General features: G+C 38.5%; 2 protein-coding genes across 3 annotated transcripts in view; one reads left to right on the top strand and one right to left on the bottom strand.

Annotated features, from left to right (window-relative positions):
• The window catches only part of LOC117419379 (protein smoothened-like), a 32,186-nt gene extending 24,496 nt beyond the window's left edge, over positions 1-7,690 (top strand). The window contains exon 13 of the transcript XR_009307270.1: positions 7,185-7,690. The gene's annotated coding sequence lies outside the window, so the exon portion shown is untranslated. The remainder of the gene's footprint in view (positions 1-7,184) is intronic.
• LOC117420158 (kelch domain-containing protein 10-like) lies at positions 1,336-20,667 on the bottom strand. 2 transcript variants are annotated; one of them, XM_034033737.3, is made up of 10 exons: positions 20,421-20,667; positions 16,316-16,408; positions 13,727-13,948; positions 9,006-9,160; positions 8,510-8,658; positions 8,274-8,358; positions 5,247-5,313; positions 5,024-5,071; positions 4,580-4,719; positions 1,336-4,394 (listed from the first exon to the last, which is right to left on the bottom strand). In XM_034033737.3, the coding sequence occupies exons 1-10, from the start codon at positions 20,512-20,514 to the stop codon at positions 4,185-4,187; spliced, it is 1,263 nt and encodes a 420-aa protein (XP_033889628.1). In that variant the 5' UTR covers positions 20,515-20,667; the 3' UTR covers positions 1,336-4,184. The 2 variants fall into 2 exon arrangements, with proteins under 2 accessions (XP_033889628.1, XP_033889629.1); XM_034033738.3 differs by lacking the exon at positions 16,316-16,408 and having other exon boundaries at positions 20,421-20,665.
• Positions 20,668-24,436: the final 3,769 nt, after the last annotated feature.

Raw genomic sequence — 24,436 nt, forward strand, 5'->3', positions numbered from 1 at the left:
AGGTTTTCCTCTAGGATTTCTCTGTACTTTGCTGCATCCATTTTGCCCTCTATCTTCACGAGCTTTCCAGGCCCTGACGCAGAGAAGCATCCCCATGGCATGATGCTGCCACCACCATGCTTCACGGTAGGGATGGTGTTCTCAGGATGATGTGCGGTGTTAGGCTTGCGCCAAACATAGCGCTTAGCGTTGAGGCCAAAAAGCTCTATTTTGGTCTCATGAGACCATAGAATCTTCTTCCACTTGGTCTCCCACATGCCTTCTGGCAAACACTAGCTGAGATTTGATGCGAGTTTTTTTCAACAATGGCTTTCTTTTTGCTACTCCCCCATATAGGCCAGTTTTGTGAAGCACCCAGGCTTATTGTTGTCGTATGCAGTGTCTCCCGGCTCAGCCGTGGAAGACTAACTCCTTTAGAGTTGCCATAGGCCTCTTGGTGGCCTCCCTGACTAGTACTCTTCTCGCTCGGATACTCAGTTTTTGAGGACGGCCTGTTCTAGACAGATTCACAGTTGTGCCATATTCTCTCCATTTCTTAATAATGGACTTTACTGTGCTCCGGGGGATATTCAATGCCTTGGAAATGTTCTTATATCCTACCCGATTGGTGCTTTTGAAGAACCTTATTCCGGATTTACTTTGAATGTTCGTTCGTCTTCATGATGTAGTTTGTTAGGAAATGTACTAACCAACTGTGGGACCTCCCAGAGACAGGTGTATTTAACCTGAAATCATGTGAAACAACTTAATTGCACACAGGTGGACTCCATTCAACTAATTATGTGACTTCTAAAGACAATTGGTTGCACCAGAGCTTTTTTTAGGTGTGTCATAGCAAAAGCAGTGAATACTTATACAATCAATTATTTTCTGTTTTATATTTGTAATTAATTTAGAACAATTTGTAGATTTTATTTTTCACTTTGACATTATGGACTTTTTGTGTTGATTAGTGGCAAAAACTCCTAATTAAATCCATTCTGATTCCATGTTGTAACACAATAAAATGTGGAAAAGTCCAAGGGGGTGAATACTTTTGAGAGCCACTGTATTTGCTGACATTATGGGTTTACTGGTTCAGCACGTTTGTGCTTTTATTTGTTTTTGATTTCACCGAACATGGGGCGAATAAAAGTCAAACACATCCCTGCTAGCAAAGCACCATACAGCCTTCATAAATGACAGACAGGTTCAAATGAACATTTCTGGGATAGTTATAAGCCATTTAAAAAAGCAGAGTCCAATACTACAGCAGTAATCAAAGTTTAATTTTAAATCAGTTATTACCATGTTTAGATGCTGAAGAACTAAAAAACTTACAAATGACCAGTGAACAATGATTTACAATATATCTTTTATTGATTTGTCAAACAAACAAACAAACAAACAAACAGCCAAAACACTGGACAATTACACACAAACAGTTAGCAATTGACTTAGAACCTTTCTGTACACCACAAGGATTCAAGCACAAGAGACTCCAGGTTATAATTTAGTTCCCATGCAGCAATTAAAGGTATGGCATAACAAAAATAAGGTAAGCAGTTTGGCATGTACAGTCCTACCACAAAGCAGAGCAGACCAATCATCGTATTCAAAGAAAGAACCCTCCTACTCCCAACTAAAACTGATCAGTTGTTTAGAGACTACTGACATTTAAAGATAAAATTAAAAAAAAAATAAAAAAAAATAAAAGGTTTGTTCTTACAAATATTTCAGCATATTCGGAAGCTATGAATCCGTTATTTGATTTTTAAACACTTAGTACTTAACACTTTATCTACCAATACATGACAATTACTGTATAGTCTAAAGGTCACCCCCTGGTTGGAAGTTAACAAGTGAAGTGGAGGTAAGTTCCCTTTAACTCTTTCCACTATCAATCCTGGAAATAACCTCCATCAGATTTGCCACTGAAGAGCTCTTCCTGAAGACCATGCTTGTGGGTACTTAAATATAAACATACATGTCAAATTAGACCTCAACTTTTACTGCTGTTTCTTGCTGGTGGTGATGGGTGGGGGTTGGCAGGGTTACCTCTAACAAATGCACATGTGTGAAGAGTCTAGGTTCCAAGTATTTAGGTGGCATATGCAATTATTTTTCTTGTTTTGACAGAACATTGTTTAAAGCTCTTATGTGCTGTGTCCCTACTGCAGTTTTACAATGTGCAGTACACTTCTCTAGTGTGGAACATTAACTTATGTTTGAATCCATCTCCCCAGGAGAGATCAGAATTAAAACAATTCTTTGGTTGAATATAAACATTATACACGTCATGCAGCATTGAAAATAAATGTTGGTGTTTAAATATATGCAAGACATATATGCCTACAGTGGTAGATTAAAAAAAAATATATATAAATGGTGCACAATATCATACAAATAGCCCCTCTAACATTAACGGGGGGGGGGGGGGAGGTGTGCTGCATGGATACTTGCAATCCAATCTTTCACTCTTTGCATTACATTTTTGTTAAATTGTTATATCTCAACTTAAAAGATGGTATTACTGTACACCTGAATTTACAGTAGCAGCGTAAAATCAATGGAAACACCTATGGATAAATCAATGCCAAAAAGATTTTAAAAACAATCTTAGTTTGTATACAATTGTGCAGGGTTTTGCTTTATAAATCAGATAGCATCATCTAATCATACATAATTGCCAATTCTGGCTCACTTTGTCTTCCTCCGCTGTTTCAATGCACATATTAGAAATATAAAACCTAGTTTCATATTTTAAAAGGACGCTAGTTTTTAGTAGGTATCTACCCATTCAATTATTTAAAAACATTAAAAGGAACAGATACAAAAAAACAAAGTTGCTCCACTATTTTCATTTTAAAAAGTTAGTGTGAATAGGCACTGAAAAAAGGCAATATTTGCGTGGGGGAAAAAAAAAAAAAAAACCACACACATTAAAAACTTAACTATCAAATTATACCATAACCATAATTATTGTTTAGTAAAACTTTGAACTGTTGAACTGAATTTAAAAAGTATATGAAAATAAAATGCTATTAAATGTCCTTAGCATATTTCTAATTATGGCTAAAGGAAAAAGTAAAATACATGTTTAAATTAGAAGCACCTTGTTCACAGTGATATTTTATTTGCAGGATATTTTAGTAATCAGGAGACAGAAGGGAGTTGCTACGATAACGGAGGTAGACAAAATAAAATGCTGTCCACAAGGGGGCAGTACAGGAACCACCAGTACATTAGAATATCAGTGTTGGATTGGAGCGTTTCTTTCATATAGCTAAAGTGCAATGGAAAGAAGCACAATTTTAAAAATTTGAAGGTAACAGTTAACTGCAGTCATTTGTTTCCCTTTTTAGAGCAAATAATGTAAATTCATCAATAATTTGTCTCTACTGAATGTGTATACTGAAAAGTACCAGCCAAACATGCATGCCTTTTAATCTACACATATTCTTAATTCAATCTAAAAACATTCTCCCTAGACACCAGCAGTTTGCTTAATCACATTTTTACAAAATTTAGGAAGATGTGGAAATAAAATGCTTGCGACAGTAAGCAAGCTTTGGAATTCTCCAAATCTTTGCCCAATGAAAAAATTTAAGCTTGTGTAATTTTCTAGTTAAATGGCACAACCAACCAAAACATCTTTAGACTTGAATTGAAGATTTCATTGTAACCTGCAAGACTGGAAGCAGCACGTATAAAATCATGTTTCCTACCAGTTCACAGGTAATTCATCAGCAAATCATATATTTGGTGTTAAGCAGGCATAGATCAAGTGCAAACTACTTCTGCATTGGTCTCCTTAATTAACAGCGAAGAGAAACCAGAAGGAAAATGAATGGTTGAACTATACTAGTTCAACACACCTACCTAAAGGACTACCAGTCTTCAGAGGTCATTCTGTAGGTATGCACCAAAGTTAACACAAGCAGTTTTCATGGACTTTAACATACTAGAAAAATAGGCGAGGTTGTCAATTGATTTAACAAACTAGGTACATTCCACTTCCTAAAAAAAAATTTAATTTAAAAAAAAAGTGCAAACGAAAAAAGGCCTCCAATGTTTTTATGTAGTAAGGCTTGGAAAGTAATTTTTTTAAATAGCTCCCCCCCCCCCCCCCCCCCAATATAGTGCCCATAGTCTGTCCTTGCTGTACATGTATAGCTTACTCCTGAAGACACTCCCAAAATGTTTTATTTCAATCTCTCTATGAGTTCCTGTGTGAGGCCAAGGTTTATGAGCTGTGTTGTAGAGAGTTGTGCTAGCTGGGGAAAAGACTTCAGAAGTTTCTCCCAACACAGTTCCAACAAGCTGGGTACTACCAGCCAGATCTTAAACAGGGAGCCAGTCCTCCTGTTTTCATGAATGTTTACCACTCCGCCATGGACATACATACAGCCAGCCTGAAAGCAAATGTGATAAAACAGGCGTTTAAGAGTTTGTAGTACATCAAGTTAGCCTACAGAGTTAACTTGTGTTCACTTTGTCAAAGTCCAATCATATCACCTAAAAATCTTTTGGGAGTTTATAAAAGCAACAAATGCACAGATGCAAAAGTGGTCCAACATACACTGCAGGTGTTACTTACTGGAGTTACAGCTGCACAGTGAAAATAGGCAGGCTCCGGCATGGCTGCTGGTAGTTTTGTCCATTGGAATGTTTGTAAATTCATTTTCCAAAGATCTCCTAGTATCAATTCCCCATTATAGCCGCCACATATAAATACATCTTAAAAGAAAAAAAAAAAAAAAAAAAAGGATTAATGGTTGGTTTCACAGACGCCGATTAGTACTAATCTTATTACGTTACCACATTAGGTGGTCCAAGATTACTGCTAACCAAGCTCTGTAAAACCAGCTTTAAACACGCTAAAATGACTGTTTACAGCACACTATTTTGTTATACAACTGAATTGTCTGAAAAGTATTCAAACACCATAATCTGAGAAACAATTTTAGCTTTCATTCATACATTATTTCACCAAGACCACTAATTATGTTTACCAGACAGAGAATGCTAAATTGCATCTTACCACTTCCTATCTGTACACAGCTGTGACATCTCCTTGCTGCAGGAAATCCTTAAATAAATAAATAAATAAATAAATAAATACATAGAGTCAGACAAACAAATTCCTTCATTTTAACAAATACATCAAAGTCCCAATTGGCCTCCTAAACAAATGGCTCAAAAGAAGAAAAAAAAAATTCACACCATTGTACATGCTTATCACTAATGTTTCATTAGACACATACCTATTTTGTCGTGTGGCTTAGTTGTTATTTCTTCCCATGAATTGGTTTCTAAATTGTAGGCATGTATCTGAAAAAAATGAAATCTATAAAATGTCAACAACAATAAAATCTAGTCACTAGGATAAACTTTACATTGCCACACACACAGCATAAATAATATGCTGTGTGTGTGTTTTGGTGTTTGTGTGAGTGCGTCACTGAGGGTCTGACACGACCAGTCAGAAATAGGGAGTGCTGGACCAATGAGTGAGGAAGGGGGAGGGACTTGGGTGGGTGGCGATAAGCTTGAAAGACAGAAGAGGGACCTGGCAGCAGGAGAAAAGAAACAAAGAAAGAAAGAAAGAAAGAAAGAAAGAAAGAAAGAAAGAAAGAAAGAAAGAAAGAAAGATTTCCTACTGCTTTGAACCACAACTCTTGTCTGTCATTATATCCTGAAAACCTCGCAGCTCAGCGCTACAATGTAAATCAGGGGTGTCAAACTCCAGTCTGAGGGCCGCAGGGTCTTCTGGTTTTCATTCCAACTTAAGCTCTCAATTAACATAATTGATCTAATTATTTGTTTGAATTTGACATACTTCATATTTTTCAAGGTCTTTTACAGTTGATGGTTTTAAAAATGCACTTGATTCAAGGTACACTATGAAATATTTTGAAGCCTTTAGAGAAGTGTTAAATGTGTCCAGTTAATCAAATAATTAGACCAATTAAGTAATTGAGAGCTTGGGTGGAATGAAAGCCGAAGACACTGCGGCCCTCCAGGAACTGAGTCTGACACCCCTGATGTAAATAAATCCTGTTCGCCTGCGGGGCATATCAACTTCAACCTACGTCTCAATCTCCTGCCTCACTCGGCAGCAAATTCGTGCACCCAGACGGCTACTTTGTCACATGCATTAATACCCTGTATCTTTCTAAACAAGGGATTTAGGGGAGCTCCCTAATGAATCTCAAAATAATAATATTAGTACAGAAAATTGTTACAGCTGTGTATAATGGTATTTAAAAGAGGATTCATTTATCTGCCTTTTTACATATCTGCCCTTACTCTGCTCCCATCACAGTCGGATATGCGACGGATTACTGTATTTGTATTGAAGTTTGGCAGGGATGGAGTTAATTCTATCCCCGCCAAATGCACGTGTGTAATGTTGCTGGGTCTTAATTGGATAATTGATCACGAATCAAGTCCAAGCCACTTGGTATAAAAGGGATGCCCAGCCTAAACAGGATGAATTTGAAAGGAGAAGTTCCAAAGGTGCTGCCCAGCCTGGAAAGTAAGGATTTGTTTTGTTTAAACCTTTTATTTTAGTGGATCTTGTGTTTTTGTTTATTTTATTAATAAATGTGTGCATTAACGCTTTCACTGCAGCTTCCTGACTCAGAGTCTCATTTCACAACATATAACACCATTCCATGCTCCTAAAGTGTAGGCATAAACAATATACAGTGCCGTGAAAAAGTATATGCCCCCTATCTGATTTTCTGCATTTTTGCATATTTTTGACACAGACTGTCATCAGATCTTCAACCAAAACCTAATATTAGATAAAAGTGAACAAATAAACAAACAAACATTTGATACATATTTCATTTATTTATTAAAGTTATGCAACACCCAATGCCCGTGTGAAAAAGTAATCGCTCCCTTTAGCCTCAGTAACTGGTTACGCCACCTTTAGCAGCAATAACTGAAACCAAACGCTTCCTGTAGTTATTGATTAGTCTCTCACAGTGCCGTGGAGGAATTTTGGCCCACTCCTCCATGCAGAACTGCTTCAACTCTGTGACATTTGTGGGTTTTCAAGCATGAACTGCTCGTTTCAGGTCCTGCCACAACATCTCAATGGGGTTTAGGTCTGGACTTTGACTAGGCCATTCCAAAACTTTACATTTCTTGTTCTTCAACCATTCTGATGTAGACTTGCTTGTGTGTTTCAGATCATTGTCTTGCTGCATGAACCAGCTGCGCTTCAGCTTCAGCTCACGGATGGATGGCCTGACATTCTCATGTAGAATTCTCTGATACAGAGCAAAATTCATGGTTCCTTCAATGATGGCAAGGCGTCCAGGTCCTGATGCAGCAAAGCATCCCCAAACCATGACACTACCACAACCATGCTTGACAGTTGGTATGAGGTTCTTACTGTGGAATGCAGTGTTTGTTTTTCGCCAGACATAACAGGGCCCATGTCGGCCAAAAAGTTCCACTTTTGACTCCTGTCCATAGAACATTGTTCCAGAACTCTTGAGGATCATCCAGGTGCTTTTTGGCAAACTTGAGACGAGCATTCATGTTCTTCTTAGTGAGCAATGGTTTCCGCCTTGCTACTCTGCCATGAATCCCATTTTTGCCCAGTGTCTTTCTGATGGTGGAGTCATGAACCAAAGTACTCAAACAGCTGACCCTAATTATCCCTTTAACTGGGTTGAGTTAACTGGGGGGGGGGGGGGGGGGGGGGTAATAACTTTCACACCTGAAGATTGCATGTTTGATTACCTTGCACACCAAACAAATGAAAGAAGCACCAAACTTTGGTGTCATTTTTTCTCTCAGACCCCCTATATAGTACTACAACCCACAAAAAAATCTGACCAAATAGAATGTGAAAAATGTGCAAAAATGCAGAAAATCAGACAGGGGGCAAATACTTTTTCACAGCACTGTAGCTATTCAAGTCAATTTTCTTTCTACACCCTGCTCTTTTATACCTGGAACCAATAATGTTTACTGACTGATGCGAACTGATTAAAATACTAGGGAAATTAAGTTTATACACGCTCTAAACAATAAAAGGGATTTTCAGAGATGGTTTCATATTAAGCATTGCAAGTCATTAAAAATGTGTCAGCTACTAGTTCAATAAAGGACCTGGGATGTTTTAACACACGTATTATACACATCTCTGAATATTCTTGATTTGTCCAGAGCACTGTATCAATGCACATTTATATCTGAGGCAAAATAAGTTTGTAGAATGTTTTCTCTTTCAGTGAGCAGGCAGGTAAAACCTCTGTCTCGTACAGTACCTTATCCAAAGGATAAGATGTCCACGATGTTCCCCCTCCAAGGATGTATATCTTTTGTCCATCATGTGTAATTTCATGTCTGTACCTTTGTATAAAAAGATAAGGACAACCATAAGTGACTATTTTGTAGCAAAAAAAAATATGTTGGCACATAAAATATACAAAAACTGACAGATTATTTACACTAAAAATACCAGTTTACATGTTAGCTTGGATGAGAACCCAGCATTTCTCACCTTTCTTCAGGCAGGTCATCTGGGGGGTTGTTTGGTTTAAGATGAATCCACTCACGTGTGGTCAGGTCTAATCTATGAAGATCTGTGCTGTAAATATAACCTGTTGTTCCTCCAAATACATACAAGTAGCCATTTATAATTGCCATTGCCTTCAAAATAAAAACAAAAAATAAATCATTTAAATTATATATTACTATCCCAACTTAAAATTGTCCACAACCTCTAGTCACATTCTACAAAATGTGGACAAATACACTTTCTGCAGGAGTTCTCTCGATTGAGCTATGCTGTCAATGTGAATTCATGCAATTAATAAATATAACTGCACACTTTCCCCATAAATTACGTTTGCTTTCTAATCAAGGTTGAGTAATGCTTTGTGGATGTCAAATCACCACAAGAACACATTTATAAAAACTTGTCTCCACCCCTAGTAGTAGCGTAACACTACAAAACAGCAATAACAAACTCTACAATACAAAATTAAACACTGTACCTGCCCATAAATTCGGTTAGGTTTCTTTCCACGACAACTGAGTAGAGACCAACGTTTGTATTTAACATTACAAACATGGACATCATTTCCATTGCTCTCACCAAATGGAATTCCAGTGCCACCAAACACCAGCAAGTTGTTCCCGTGTAAAACAGCTGAAGGGGAGGGGGGGGGGGTGGGGGGGGGGGGTGGGGGGTGGGGGGAGAGAAATACTTATACTTTCGTTACAAGTAAAATTTAAGGTACAGGTGCACAGGGCTGTAACGAAAGGTACATTTTGACATTTAAAGGTTCACAACACATTACTGAACGAAGGTTCGAACAATATTTATTCCCCTGGTCCCAGTTTGTTGAAAATAAATGCCAATTTTCTCCAGAACGAAACATGAAATACTCCAGGCAGGGTGAACATCTTTTTGCAAACTGTAGATGAGAGGTTCCTTATTTGTTGTCTTTTTTTCTGTCTTAAATCCTTTCTGAAACCCATTTATTAGACACTGTAGAGGTGCCTGCCTCCATGCTGTGACCTTTCAACTCTGGTTTATTTATTTTAACAGGTTAATTGCTTTAGCCTACTCAGAGCTCAGTTTTCGAAATAAAAATTATTAGTGTATATTTTGGGTTTCATACTTATTCTACCAGAACACTTCTTACATCTTGCACACTATGTATTCAGTACATATTTTATTGAAGCAATACAGCCGCTATAGGTACTCCCTCAGATATTTGGTGCAATACCCTGGAATACCCTGGCTCCAATGCACAGCAGGGATGTCATTGATAAAATAGGAGCTACATAGAACGATTTGGTAGTGCATTTTAATACAACTTTTTTTTAATGGGCATTATACAAATCAAAATATCGACTTTTGCATGCGAGTGACATTTAATGTGTTATTTATAGTATACTCATTTGTCAAACGGTTTCTGTTAAAACATCCGACAATGCATTAATGCCGCCTGACGAACCATCGAAGGTTTAGAACAACCTTTGAATTCCTTTGAACAAACCTTTTAACACAGCCCTACAGCTGTAGTCAATAACATCTGCAGTTATACTACTCAGCATGTGACTTGCACAGTTATAGTAGCTACCAGACAGGCAATATTATCTACAATGCAAAGCGAAGTTTAGTAAAAGGTGCAGGATTATTATTAGTAGGCTTCCAAGTTAGCTGGGGAAGCCTATTGTTATTGTAAAGAGTTTTTTTTAAATTTATTATTATTATTATTATTATTATTATTATTATTATTATTATTATTATTATTATTTAATTTATTTTTTTAATTAAAAAAAAAAAAAAAAAAAAAAGAAAAAAACACAATAAGTATTATTGTCGTTTTTCCTACCAAAACTTTAAACTGCTCCTATTCGCACGCGGTGTAACCAATCAACATGAAAACTTGGCCGCTATCATCCTGTGTAGATTACAGTTCAGATGCAAAAACAATTGCACTTCTGCGTCAACCAAGATGGCAGCCTGACACATTTTTTGGAATTTTTTGGAAAAACCTTTCAAAATCTTCTTCTTGGGAACCGGTTGATCTGAAACTTTGCATGTGTCATCAGCAACCAAACCCACTTAAAGTTTGCGAAGCAGAAGTTGCTGCGATATATTTTACTATCAAAATGGCTGCCACCAAAACGCAGCCAAACATCAAACTGCTTATGTTTGCAAACCGTTTAACCAACTAACTCCTAACTTGGTAGGCGTCATCCTAAGGACAATGGAATTAAAATATGGCAAAATGGTGTTCTTTCGTAAAACAAGATGGTGGCCAAACCTACGTTTTGTTCTTAAATTTAACCCTTTGTGATCCATTTATTCAGTATTTTTCACACAAGCCGTTTATTTTACACTTGCTGTTTAAAAGTAATTTTATTCACAGTAAAACAGGTTTAAAACGGCACTGCATATCAAAAGGAAACTCAGTACTGCATCTCCAGCCCTGCCCCACTCTTTGTTTGCAGTATTTATCACATATCTCTTCATAGTAGTGCATACTGATAAATCATCTCCTGATCACTCGATTTATCACTCAATAATGCTATCCAAGTAATTATTTTATTACTATAACATCTTAAAAAGCTTGGCAAATGTCCGCGATTTTCTTTGAGCGCTGGATGCGGAAGCAGCTATCTTGTTTGTTTATTTCCGTGTTAATATCTGTGGTGAAGGGACTATGTGTATTGCTCAGGTCCGCCTCTTTTTTTTGTTTTTTTTTCAGCTTCTCTCGGCCATTGAAAGCTTTTCTCGACTTTTTCCGGAGAAAAAAACGACTAGGGACATGACATCTTTTTGATGACAGGGTCCGACATCGGACTGGAAAGGAAAAATTGTAATTTTAAAACCGCTTCAGTTGAACACAGTTTAGTTGATTAACTCCAAAGTTGACAAGCATTATCCCTGTGTCAATACAATTGACTTTTTCAAAAATGGTGTTTGTGCGTAAACCAATATGGCCACCTGACACATTTCTTTAAAAACCTTTCAAAAATCTTTCATCAAATGTAAAATTTGCTTATAAATCCTTACAAAGTGCAGATAGGTTAATGGTTACTATGGAACACATACAGAAAACCATATGTGCTCCAACCAAAAATGACCTTGCCTGCGACCTTTGACCTCTCAAGTTAAAATTTAAAACTAGCTTATAAACTCCTGACAGAGTGTATATAGGTTAATGGTTACTATAGAACAGATAGGAACCCATATATGCTCTATCCAAAAATCACCTTGCCTGTGACCTTTGATCTCTAAGATCAAATGTAAAACTAGCTTATAACTCCTTACAGTGCACAAAGGGTTATGGTTACTACACAACACATTGAGGAACCCATATATGCTCTATTCAAAAATTACCTTGATCGTGACTTTTGACCTCTCCTTAAGGTTAAAAGTAAAATTAGCTTATAACTCCTTACTGTGTGTAGATAGGGTCATTGTTACTATGGTTTAAAGTTATAAAGCATTGTGAGATAATGAACTAATGCAGTATTTTGAATTGAAATTCATAAAACTGATCTGTTGTCGACACTTGTGCTGCAATGCTGCAGCTTGCCAAAATTTCCAACTGGTACTGACCTTGGAAACCGTAAAACTGTCTGGCAGTTCTAGTTATGATCATTATCATTATTATTTCTTTATTTAGCACACACCTTTATCCAAGGCGACTTAGAGACTAGTGTGTGAACTATGCATCAGCTGCAGAGTCACTTACAACAACGTCTCACCCGAAAGACCGAGCACAAGGAGGTTAAGTGACTTGCTCAGGGTCACACAATGAGTCAGTGGCTGAGCTGGGATTTGAACTGGGGACCTCCTCATTACAAGCCCTTTTCTTTAACCACTGGACCACACAGCCTCCTGTATAGTCCCTTCCATAAGTCTGTCCACCTCTCATGCTCCATTTCTCAGTTCTGTAAATCATCATCACTCAGGTAAACCAAGTGACATACAAGTGCAGTAGAACCTCATTTATCCACGGCTCCCGACGAGTTTTATCTCTGAAATCCAGTACATTGTCAGTTTAGACTTAATGCATGTGGTGCACACACAAACACACACTCAAAGACGCATGCGTCAGTCTAACCTATGGAGCCGACAACAAGACAGCAGTGCTACAGATGCGAGGATTCATGTCTTGGTATGAACAGCAGAAGGAGTCTGTAAAATTATTTTATCTTGAGGCAGTTACTTGGTGAAGCTCAGCAAACATATTTTGCCTCACTGAAACAAGACTATGATGGACTTTGTCAAGGTTCAAAAGAATGACTTGCAACAGTGAGTGGTTTAAAAAAGCTGTTGTCAAAAAAACACGGTTAACTCGACTGGTGGACAACTCAACACCTTTGCTTAATTTGACAGTCTTGGTCCCAGATTTTCTCTATATAAAATATGCATCCTGCCTCTTTAATCTGACACCACGCTTTACTTGTAACTCGATACTTATTACTAGTAACGAAGAGATACAAACTATTAAAAAAGACTAGTGGATAATCTGACAACTGAACATCCAGAGCCTCCTACCACAAAATAAAGCCATCGCCACACTGGATACAGTTCAGATGCTTTTGGCTCCAGAGGGCATTGAATCCATCTGCCTGTATGATACATTTTTGCATATATCTGGACAGCTGCTTATCCAATTGTCATGAAACTTGGTATTAACAATATTTAGAGCATCAGATTCTGGGGGTATATGGCAGTACATACCCATCCATTGAATGTATCTGTCAAAATCTGTCTCAATGTCTAGTCTAAACATTTCTCATTTAAATGTATTAGGGTTCTTCTAGTATAAATTGAGCACTACTGAGTTTAATTATGAAATGATATCTTTTTTGCAAATTGTGATTAAAAATGGTATTACTAATTCTTATTGTATACTATTCTGTACATACTGTCATGGTCATCAACTATCATATCAAGAGAGCTGCTGTAGTAATGAGAGATACAGAGGGGGGTGTTACTGATGTTACTGACACTGGCATTAACTTTGAATTAGGTGAAGCCAACTGTTCCAGCCACAACACCATAGGTTAACTTCCTGTGTTACAGGTAATACCGTTAAGACCCTACGTTCTGCTGAGCACAGGAAGTTATGTTTTGTCAGGTGGAGGTCCCATTACGTGTAACACAGGGAACAGTACTGCGGCAGGATACACGAGTATAACTTGAGTGCGAGACACCTTGAGTTAATATACAAGTATCACCTACCCGACATGGATGCTAACTCTCTGGGCATGTACCCTTCTGTTCTCATTTGCTGCCATGTTCCAGTTGCAAAGTGATACCTCCAGAGCTCCCGAAACAAGGGGTAGTCTTCATTTTCAGATCCTCCCGACTCGTCAAAGTCAGGATTGTACCCTCCAAACACGTACAGGTTAACATTGTCTGCAACACAGCGGTGTCCGCTCCGAGCAGGGGGCGGGCGGTTACCTGGAGAGAGGAGGAGAGAAACAAAACATTAAAATACAAGAGATGCACTGTTCTTTTAATAGGACAACCACATTTTCTATAGTGCAACTGTTGTTTGCACAGAACGGTGAGCCTCAATTGGTTAATGTTTAACGCTGTCTCGTCATCCATGTACCATTGTTGGTAGGGTCCAGCTTTTGGGAGGGAGGCTCCTTAAATGTAAATAACAACCACATTAAAATGTTACAAGAAACAGGTAGAGAAATGCATTTAACAAACCCTGATTTTTATTTATTTTTAATTATTATTCTCCCCACGTTCTGACCTATTGTGACATTTCCAATGTACAATCCAATATTTGCAGAGGATACAAAGTATTATTACAACTGGAAGAGAAGAAACATATTTCAAACGGATACCGAAAACCTACAGTAACATCCTGTTTATAATTATGCAAATACATTCCAAAATGAAAGATATGTTCAGTATAGAATCCTAGGAATGCTGATGGGAGGTAATAAAATACCTTTAGTATCCCAGAGTTCGAAATTAGCACCCCAACTAATTTACCTGTGGCAGGTAAATTTCACATACAAACACACCTCAGTGGCGTATCTGTTTTTGTTGCTGTTTTGTTTTGTGCCCAAGGACGCTGGAAGTGGGAGTGCTGGAGGTGTGGCCTTGCCCCCAGACACCGCACTGCACACAACTTTTCTCCTGTTAACCTTAGTTTATGTACGAGCATGAACTCTGCATTGCCTGCAATAATATCGTAAATATTTTGTAGCATCCAGCACCACATTTAGAACAACCCAGAGTAAAGAATATTTTAACTATTAACATGATATGTCAATATATCTATCAATGAACAAAGGATACTATAACATTGCCATATTCCTTTTCACATTTAAGCATCGATCCATACTCCTTATTTAATTAAACCAAAATTTCACACTATTTTAGTGCTGCTGTCTTCTCTGCCATGTACTATTATTCTGTACACTGTATGCCTTTTAGTAATTGCTACTGTAGTATTAAAGTATTTCAAATCAACACACATGAAAACTGAAATAATCAATGTTAATATGTAGCCACAGCATACAGCCTCCAGTAGTACATAGTTTTAGCAAGTGTCTATAGCAGCTTTTCAGTCTTGTTTGAGTTACAGTAGCGACAAGCACAACTGTAAATGGTTTATTTAAGCGTTTGTTGATTTGAACACTTTAGTTCCAAGAGTTTAAGTTGGTCACGATTAATTAAGTTTTACATGTTCCAATAGTTACGTTCTTAAAAAATGTTTCTCTTGTTCCCATTTAATATATTAAACATAAATTGCAATGCAAACTCTGCTTTTTTGGTGAACTATCAATAAACATTATACTGGGCCAGTAGAATGTGTGTGGGGCCAGTGGATTTTCCCCATCCATTAGCACTGATGGTTAAATGGATGGAAAGGTTAAAGCCCCGTTATCCAAATACTGCTACTTAGTTAAGAATGTTGATTACTTGTACCGATCACTGCAAAATACACCTTCTGAATCTACTACTGTATATAGGCCTGTTATTCAGTATATCATAGATTCCTCATCAACATTTATAGCATTTCCTTGCTAAACAAGACACTTAACCACAGCTAAATTACACATTCAACCTTTAAACTCAATTAAATGGCAAACTAAATCGACAACAGGTCTTTCTGCTGACATTGAGACTTAGTCAAAACATTTATCTGTTAGCACCATTGAGTGTGTTAACTTTGGATTAAACATACTAAAAATAACCTCTTAATCTCCTGAATCACACCAGTTTGGCTTTAAAAACCACATCTAGAACATATACCCGACAACTTGAAAAAAAGATAAAAAGATAGTTGTTGCAACACATTGTATGTAAAGCATTCAAGCATGCTGCCAATTAAGCAGAGGGCAGTATTACAATAGTGCTACTGAAGACAGCCTTTCATGTTTCAACATTAGCCACTAAATACTGCAGTTTATCAAAACATCACAAAAAAAGTCTACCAATAATCCTAGTAATTTTGCCCAAAGTCCACAATTCTCAGGATAACACATTTCAATAGTGATCAGTTATTAATCAACAACCGTCTGAAGCAATCTAGAGGATGACAATTTTGATTTGGAAGCATTTGGAGGCAGTACAGTATCTCTCATTACTTCAGTGGAAAAGTGAGAAAGTCGAGGAAAACAGCAGATATCTAAATACCAGACAGCACATTTAAAACAAAAAATAGCCCTACATAAGAAAATAAAAAATAAGGACCAGTGCAATAGAAGAATGCCCTACTGTATATTTAACGACTAAAAGCTGCAGTGACTCTCACCAATAAGTGCTGATTTTTTTGTTTTTCATCTGGCAAAAATCACCCACCTTCTCTTAAAAACCTTTTAGGGATCCTGAGGCTTGGGCATGGTTGACTGAAGTTTCTCCTAGCCGGCAGCCACCGTACTCTCTTCTTAGAGCCTGTCACCACAATTACCAGTAATGAGTCAGTCACACAGACAGCAGGGCATCAAAAAACATACCACAAACCAGGAGAACGGTTAAAGGTTTTGCATGCTTTTTTATTTTTTATTTTAAAGCGAGACAAGTACAGTAGTTATGGTCTTTTAAAGCTAGGACAACTTTGACAGGTGGGGCAGAGATGAGGACCTAATTTAAAAGGACTAAAATCTCAGAAGCTCATCTCCCATCAGCCTTTGGAACTCCTTTAAGGAGCAGACTCCTTGAAACAACTCATGGATTTTGCCTACTAGGTTATACATGCAAAACCTTGGAGGCGGCATGTCTTTCAATTTCCAGCAGCAACTATTGTGCTGTATGCACCAATGTGTTTTGGAATTAACACATTAAATGCCTGTATGTACATGGATGCAAGGTCCAACCTGGCTACGCTCAGCCTATCTTCATCAGGTACCTGCCACCAGTAGTGGTCACTGAATCACAATACAGCTCTCCCTGTGGCCTACCAGTCAAAATCCCCCACAGCCAAGACTGGCAACCAGCAATTTCCTGCTTGCATAACTCTGCTCTCCACGAGGTAGTGCATTACAAGAGGAGTCACAAGAAACCCTCCACCTATACTTTATTTATTTGATACAGATCTACTGTGATGGGAAGCACAATGAAAAGGACACAAGTCATTTTACAGTACAGAATTCTCACAATTTCTAAATTATATGAAACAATTTTTAGAACTCTATTTTACCATTTTACAACACCTGGCTCAACTACAAAGAGAAATCTGATACAAGTATACCCAGACTATTTGTTATACTGTAAAACACAACAAAATAAGTTATTAACTTATAAGAGACGACTACCTTGAATAATGCATGTTCTTAAAATAAATGTGTATTTTAGAAAGAAACAATACGTCAAACATTTAGTGCTGGGACGAACACAGGATTTTCATGTTCGGATATTCGCTCAATTTAAATATTTGTTTATTTTCAAAAAGTAATAAAAGCCATTATATTGTTCAGAACGCAGGCAGAGACAGCACAGCAGCAGAGGCAGAGGGCGTGGCCCATATGTGCCTTTATTTTACAGCAAGACGTTGCACTATGCAACACGTTAAAGTAAAAAAAATATCCCAGGAGTAAAGAATACGTTGTGTAGGACTTACTGTACCCCAATGATTAACTACAAAACTACATTCCCAAAATAAATAGTACATAAAGCTTACTTATTTTTTTCATTCCTTGCCATTGCCGTTTCTTCACAGTAAACAGTGGCCAAAGGCACGTTTTCATTAAGTAACAACATGAGGTTTACTTGTGCCTTTTTGTAGCTGCACAAGCAAATGAAAACTGAAATTTAATTTTAAACACGTCAAATAAAATAAAAACGTGGAAATGGTGTTGTAAAGCGAAGGGGAAAAAAAACCTCACCATTTTGGTTCTCACTTATTACATTCCACATAAAAGTTGCAACAAAAAACATATACAATCTATATAAATATCACTACACTTCCAGCAAGATGAGCACGGTTTAAGTGAGCCATTTCAGAATGCTTGCCTTTTTTCTGTCCTATGAGATTCTGATTTGCTCTAAAAGGAGCGCAACGCTTTTTTGACCCAGGTGGCTTTCCACAGAGATCACAAATCTGGTTTTACTTTTTGCTGACTAAAACTTTTAAAAGAGGCTCAAAAGAGCTGTTTTTCATTTTCTGGTGAGGCGGTAAGTAAGTGCAAGGTATTTTTGTCATTCCTAGGTGAATACGAACATCTGATTTTTGTATCCGAATACACGTCAAAAAATATTTGTTTGAATATTCAGATATTTGTCCCAGCACTACAAATATATTTTTTTATTTTGAACTACACAACATTAAATAGATAAAAGTACTCAGTTTGCTTGCCTTTCATAAAATCTGTTACACTTGAGCTCCCTGGGTCATTTCACTTCAGCAGTGTCTGGGGTCAAGCATCATACTGGCTGCATAGCATCTTGGGGAAAGCTGCTAGTTAGTTACTAACAAGGAAGTATTAATGTAGCCCATATACATGCATTTCTTGACTGATTAATGTAAAAAGTTAAACACAATTTTTCCCCCCATATTTGTTATGCAATGTCAGCATTAGCTGTTTGGTCCGATACAGGTGCTTTCCAAATTCTAACAATGTTTCTATGATCAGAATTACCTAATGTATATTCATATTTAACCTGACCCTTGGTGCATGTGCCAATATTTGTTAAATGCCAACAGATTGTCTTGCACATGTATTTTCACCAATAATTCTATAGGTAAAGGCCTGTTTGAGGTATAGGCCTTTGTAAGTTCAAAACAGAATGCATTTGGGTAAAGTTAGAACCATCAATACTATATCATAAACCGGTATTTGTACTTTATTGGGACCCCCAAGTTTATAAGGGGCCTTCCCTTCAGTTTTTTTAGTTGAGAGTCCAGGACTGTCAATGGGAAAGTTTGAGAGCCCTGCATAAAGGTTCACATATAGTGTGAGGCCTCAAAGTATAGACCACCATGACCTACAGCTATGGCCAGATGTTTTGCATCACCCTAAAGAATTAACTAATTTTGCTTAATAAAGTCGAATAAAACCTGCTGAATAATGCTACGTTAACATGTTGAATTACACCACTTCGTAGTTCTCCATATAATGAAAAACATGACATTTCAAAATCTAACATGAAATACTGTACTACTATTACGCCTTCCGGTAGACACTTGCAATATCATTACATCAGTAGTGTCTACAATTATGAAATAAAAGATCTCAATTATTTATATATATATATATATATATATATATATATATATATATATATATATATATAGTGGTAAAGAATGTCCTAAGAAGTTTAAATCACAATTGTGGTAGTTCTGAATGTAAAGAGGCAAATGTGGCATACAAAGGAAACTGGTGTGTTATTTTCAGGTACGTGCTAAAAAGTGGTATGCAGTGCACTGCGCTTGCTCGTGAATGCCTAAACACCATCTGCTAAGAAAAACAGGGAATCGCCCATTCAAATCTGGTACGGTATGCTGTTTTCAGTCTTTCACATCTTTTTATATTAAATTTTCCATATTTTCCAGTCTTTTACATTGTTTTTAAAAATAATTTATCATATTTTTTCACGATTAAGAAAACAGCATGTTTATATGTATCATATGCAATACACTGGGTGTTGCACATTTATTTTACTTGTGCAACTCTGCGGTGGACTTGTCATTTAGTCTTATTCCTAGTGAATAGTTTTTTATTCTTTAAAGAAATTGTTTCTAGTTTAAGTTTGCAAAAAAATAAATATGTATAATTAATGGTAAATGTACCTCTGTTTGACAGTAGGAAAACACCCATCAGATCGTAATTGATTGCACCTGTACCAAAATCTGACAGCGTACCACTTTCAATGTGACAGTATCACTTTTTGACATTACAGGGGCCAAGTTGTGCTACAGGTACCACATTCTGACAACATACCAATTTCTAACACACCTGCACCTTCTTTTAACACCAGATTCTGGTAATTGTTAAGCAAGTTAACAAATGAATATGCCCTTCTGCTAAAACTCTACAACTTGACACACAATTAGCTTTATATTTAAATGTCCCAAATGTGTTTATTTTTATTAAATATTTGAAAAATAAAGTAACGAAGCAACAAAAGTCAATGTAATTCTTGCCATTGTCATTACATTGGCCAATATATAACATACTACAGTGTGCAGGTACTGTATAATAACCGGTATTTAAAGAGCATGTGCAAATAAAGCATAATAAAAATAAGAAATGTATAATTTTATTTAGTAAATGCTGCAAACAAGCAATGATTAAATTATAATTTCACATGAGCCTGACTGAAGCCTCATCAGTCCAAATTTTACAGGCCCGCGCTGGTCGTAAAACAAACAAAAAAAAACCATGTAAAGTATACTTCCAGTGTTCAGTGACTAAGAAATCTCTCTCATATTTTAATAAAAATAGCAAGACATCATTTTTAAACTGACCTGCTGCTCTCAGAGAAGGCCTCCCTGACAGTTTCTCAAATTTATTCAGCAGATCCAAAAAGTTAGTATTTTCACCGCCTCGTGCAGCTGACATGTCTTCCGAAAGTAAATTTAATAAATTAACAATAAAATGAAAACATAAATATTTAATAAAATCTTTGTATCCTGGGTTTTATTTTTTTCTTTCGTTGTTTCTCTCCAAACACAACAAGCCTGCCCACCTCGCAGACAAAAAAAAAATGACCCCAATCGAATGTAGCTTTAAATAACACGAGCCAATCAGAAAGACCCTTATTACGACCTGAATAAAGGATGGGTGCCGATCTAGTAAAAAAATACCAAAAAACAAAACAACTTTACGAGTCTTGGTGACAGAGCTTAGGTAAGCAGTTAATGTTGACTTGACAGGCCTTTTGTTTTAAACCGGGCTGAAGTTAGTTATTTATTCGCACAGTTACTTATGGAATTAGCTCACACTCAAAGGGTGAAATCACATTGATAGTCTGTATGTGCCAAGTGTGGTATCCTTTTATTTAATGCGGGCATTTGTCTTCAAAATAAAGTAAATTTCAGTGGTACAAGCAGGCATTCTCATAGACTATGCCATGAACTACCCCCCTATTAATTGCTTGCCACTTTATTGACTGCTAGCGCACATTCTAAGGCAAACTGAATTAAAATACATGTATTGTGATTTAGCTAAACACGCGTTGCATTTGTATTTATTTATTTATTTATTCGTATTACTAAATTAAATAAACAAACCACGCAAATCAATCCTCATTTGCATAAATATTAACGTGAACGCAGACTCTGTTTAGTTTCATCTGAGCAATTTATTTTGATCCTCTTATACATTCGGGCAAATCTAAACAGAAATAAAACAACAGTATAATGACTATTTAACTGCATGGGGATGCTGTGATTCGTGTTCTTGTAACTCGACTTAATAGAAATGCAGCTGTAATAAAATGTATCGTAGCCCAACTCCCAGCAGCAGCACAGAGCTCTGTTTTTTAACTGAACTAAAATCGTGCTTCTACCTGGGGAATCTGTCCTTATGACTCCCGAAAACGGAGATAGCCCCGGTGACTAGATTGTAGTGCGGCGGATAGCTCATGGTCTTCTAAAGACTGAAAACCTTTGAAATTCAGATGTATTATTATTATTATTATTATTATTATTATTATTATTATTATTATTATTATTTTACAATAAAGGAGACATCAATTATGGTTAAATGTGATTAAAACTTGTTTCGCTGTATTTGCTTGACACAAGCGAACTGCGCTGTGTATGCCTACTGTTCTCAAATAACGTTAGGTTACTTACCATAACCCTGGTTCCCTGAAAGAGAAGACGACCACCAACGACATTATGTATGGGATATGCCTGCCCATTGGGTAGGTATCGCTGAGCTCTCTATACCAGAGCTGCCAATAGGCCCCTTCCTGGGATGACGCACGCTGTCCCGCCCACGGAGGGATTAAAACCGTCATTCTGAGGAAGCCATTTTTTCCATCGAACCAGGGTTTCCTCTTTTTCCATCGAACCAGGGTTACGGTAAGTACAGTAAGTAACCTAACGTTCCCTTTCAATTCAAAGACAACCACCAAAGACATTTCGCCCTGGATAAGGGCGTCTGCTAAGAAATAAATAATAATAATAATAATAATGTATACCAGAGCTGTCGCAAGGGAGAAGGAATGGCAGCATATAAGGGACGCATCAGAACCACATAACCCAAGGGTTAGCGGTGTGAGCTTACACCCTCAAGGACCCTCATGCCTAATGAAGGCAGGGCAGGATCTACCACATTAAGGCAGTAGAACCTGGAGAAAGTATGCGGCATAGCCCAGCTTGCCACAGTACAAATATCGGACAGTGAGACCCCGGTGGGGGCAAGCCAGCACCATCATACGAAGTCAAGTCTGTGTCCACAATCCAATGTGCCAGACTTTGCTTTGAGAGGGGCTGTCTTAGTGTCCATGTCCTGTGACAGACAAAGAGCTGGACAGACTGTCGCATAGCTCTTGTCCCATCCATGTAGCATCTCAATGCAATGCCTGGACTGGACAGAGGAAATTCAATCTCTCATCCTCTGTTGAAGAAAACGGGGGTGGATGGAAGGACTCCAGTTCCACAGACTTATTAATGTGGAAGGCTGTGATCACCCTGGGGAGGAAAGCAGGGTTGGTGCACAGAGACACCCTGCTGCCATCCTCCCAAATACGCATGCAGGAGAGCTGCAGGAGCTGTGCACGGACAGCGCCTGCAGCTCACTGACCCGCTTAGCGGAGGTGATAGCCATGAGGAAAGCTGTCTTCATAGACAGATACTTCAACTCTGTGGAGTATATGGGCTCAAACAGGGCCTTCGTGAGAGCCTCCAATACAATATCAAGGCTTCATTCAGGGAGAACGGCCCTCCTGGGAGGGCGTAATCGCCGAGCACCTTTAAGAAATCGGGTAGACAAAAAACGCGCACCCGGAGACACCGAATCTACGGGGGAATGGCATGCAGAAATAGCCGCTAAATACACCTTCAAAGTGGAAGGTGACCTACCAGCATCAAGCAGTTCTTGCAGAAACTGTAAGATAACTGGCATAGGGCAAGAGATTGGGTCTTGGCTTCTAGCCAGACACCAAGCTTGAAAATACTTTCACTTGTAGGTATAGAACGACCTAGTGGAGTCTGCCCTAGCGTTCTGCATGGTACCCACAACTGCATCTGATATCCCTAGGGCTAACTAGCAGTCATGGGCCAGACCCATAGGTGGAACCTGCCCGCTTCTGGGTGCCAAAGAGTGCCTCTCGTCTGACTGAGGAGATCCATGCGAAGTGGGATCTCCCAGGGCTGGCCTTGTATGAGCTGACTTAGGGTTGAGGGGCCACTAGGAGAACTGCTGCTTTCTCTAACCCGACATTTTCGAGAAAGCGGTGGAGCGAGTACCACAGGGGGCAATGTGTCGTCTCGACCTGTGCCTTCCCGAATCGTTCCCAAATGCGCTCCACTACCTGAGGATGGAGTCACCATTCCGACGGATGCGGACCCTCCCTGGAGTGGAGGTCCGCTGCCCAGTTCACCACTCCGGGAATGTGCGTCACCTGCAGGGACAGCAAGTTCCTCTGAGCCCATGTCAGTAGCCTTAAGACCATGCGATCCAACCCCGGGGACCGTAGGCCACCCTGGCAGTTGACATACTGCCAGGGCAGCAGTGTGGAGTAGTGGTTAGGGCTCTGGACTCTTGACCGGAGGGTCGTGGGTTCAATCCCCAGTGGGGAACACTGCTGCTGTACCCTTGAGCAAGGTACTTTACCTAGATTGCTCCAGTAAAAACCCAACTGTATAAATGGGTAATTGTATGTAAAAAAAAATAATAATGTGAAATCTTGTAACAATTGTAAGTCGCCCTGGATAAGGGCGTCTGCTAAGAAATAAATAATAATAATAATAACATACGCCACCACTGTCATGTTGTCCATCCGGATCAACACATGTGTACCCCGCAGCACCGGGAGGAAGTGGTGGAGAAAAAGGGAGGTGGACGAGTCTGTCGTCACCACTTGGCGGTTTAACACTACTCCCATCCACACACCCTCGTGCAGGTGAGAGGTCATCCACCAGCGTAGGCCTGCCAAGCACGTATGAGACACTGTCAGCCAACAGTGTCTGTCGCGCTTGGGATGGAGGTGGAACACATTGAGCCACACTTGAAGCGGGCGCATGCAAAGTAGACCCAGCTGAATGGCTGATATGGATGCGGCCATCAGACCCAGTAGTTTCTGGCACAAAACAAGAGTGACCTGCGATCCCTGTTGAAACAAAGAGAGGCTCTCTTAGATAGCTGCTACTCTGTCGTAAGACAGGAATGCGTGCATCGTACTGGAGTCCAGCCGGAGCCCCAAGTACGTTGAGACTGGGAACAGATCAACCAGTCAAAGAAATCATTTATTATTCTGAGCCCCTTCAGCCGCAAGGGGGTCAGGATAGTGTCCACACACTTTGAAAATGTA

The sequence above is a fragment of the Acipenser ruthenus genome, chromosome 14, assembly GCF_902713425.1.
Source record: "Acipenser ruthenus chromosome 14, fAciRut3.2 maternal haplotype, whole genome shotgun sequence".
Lineage (NCBI taxonomy): Eukaryota > Metazoa > Chordata > Actinopteri > Acipenseriformes > Acipenseridae > Acipenser > Acipenser ruthenus.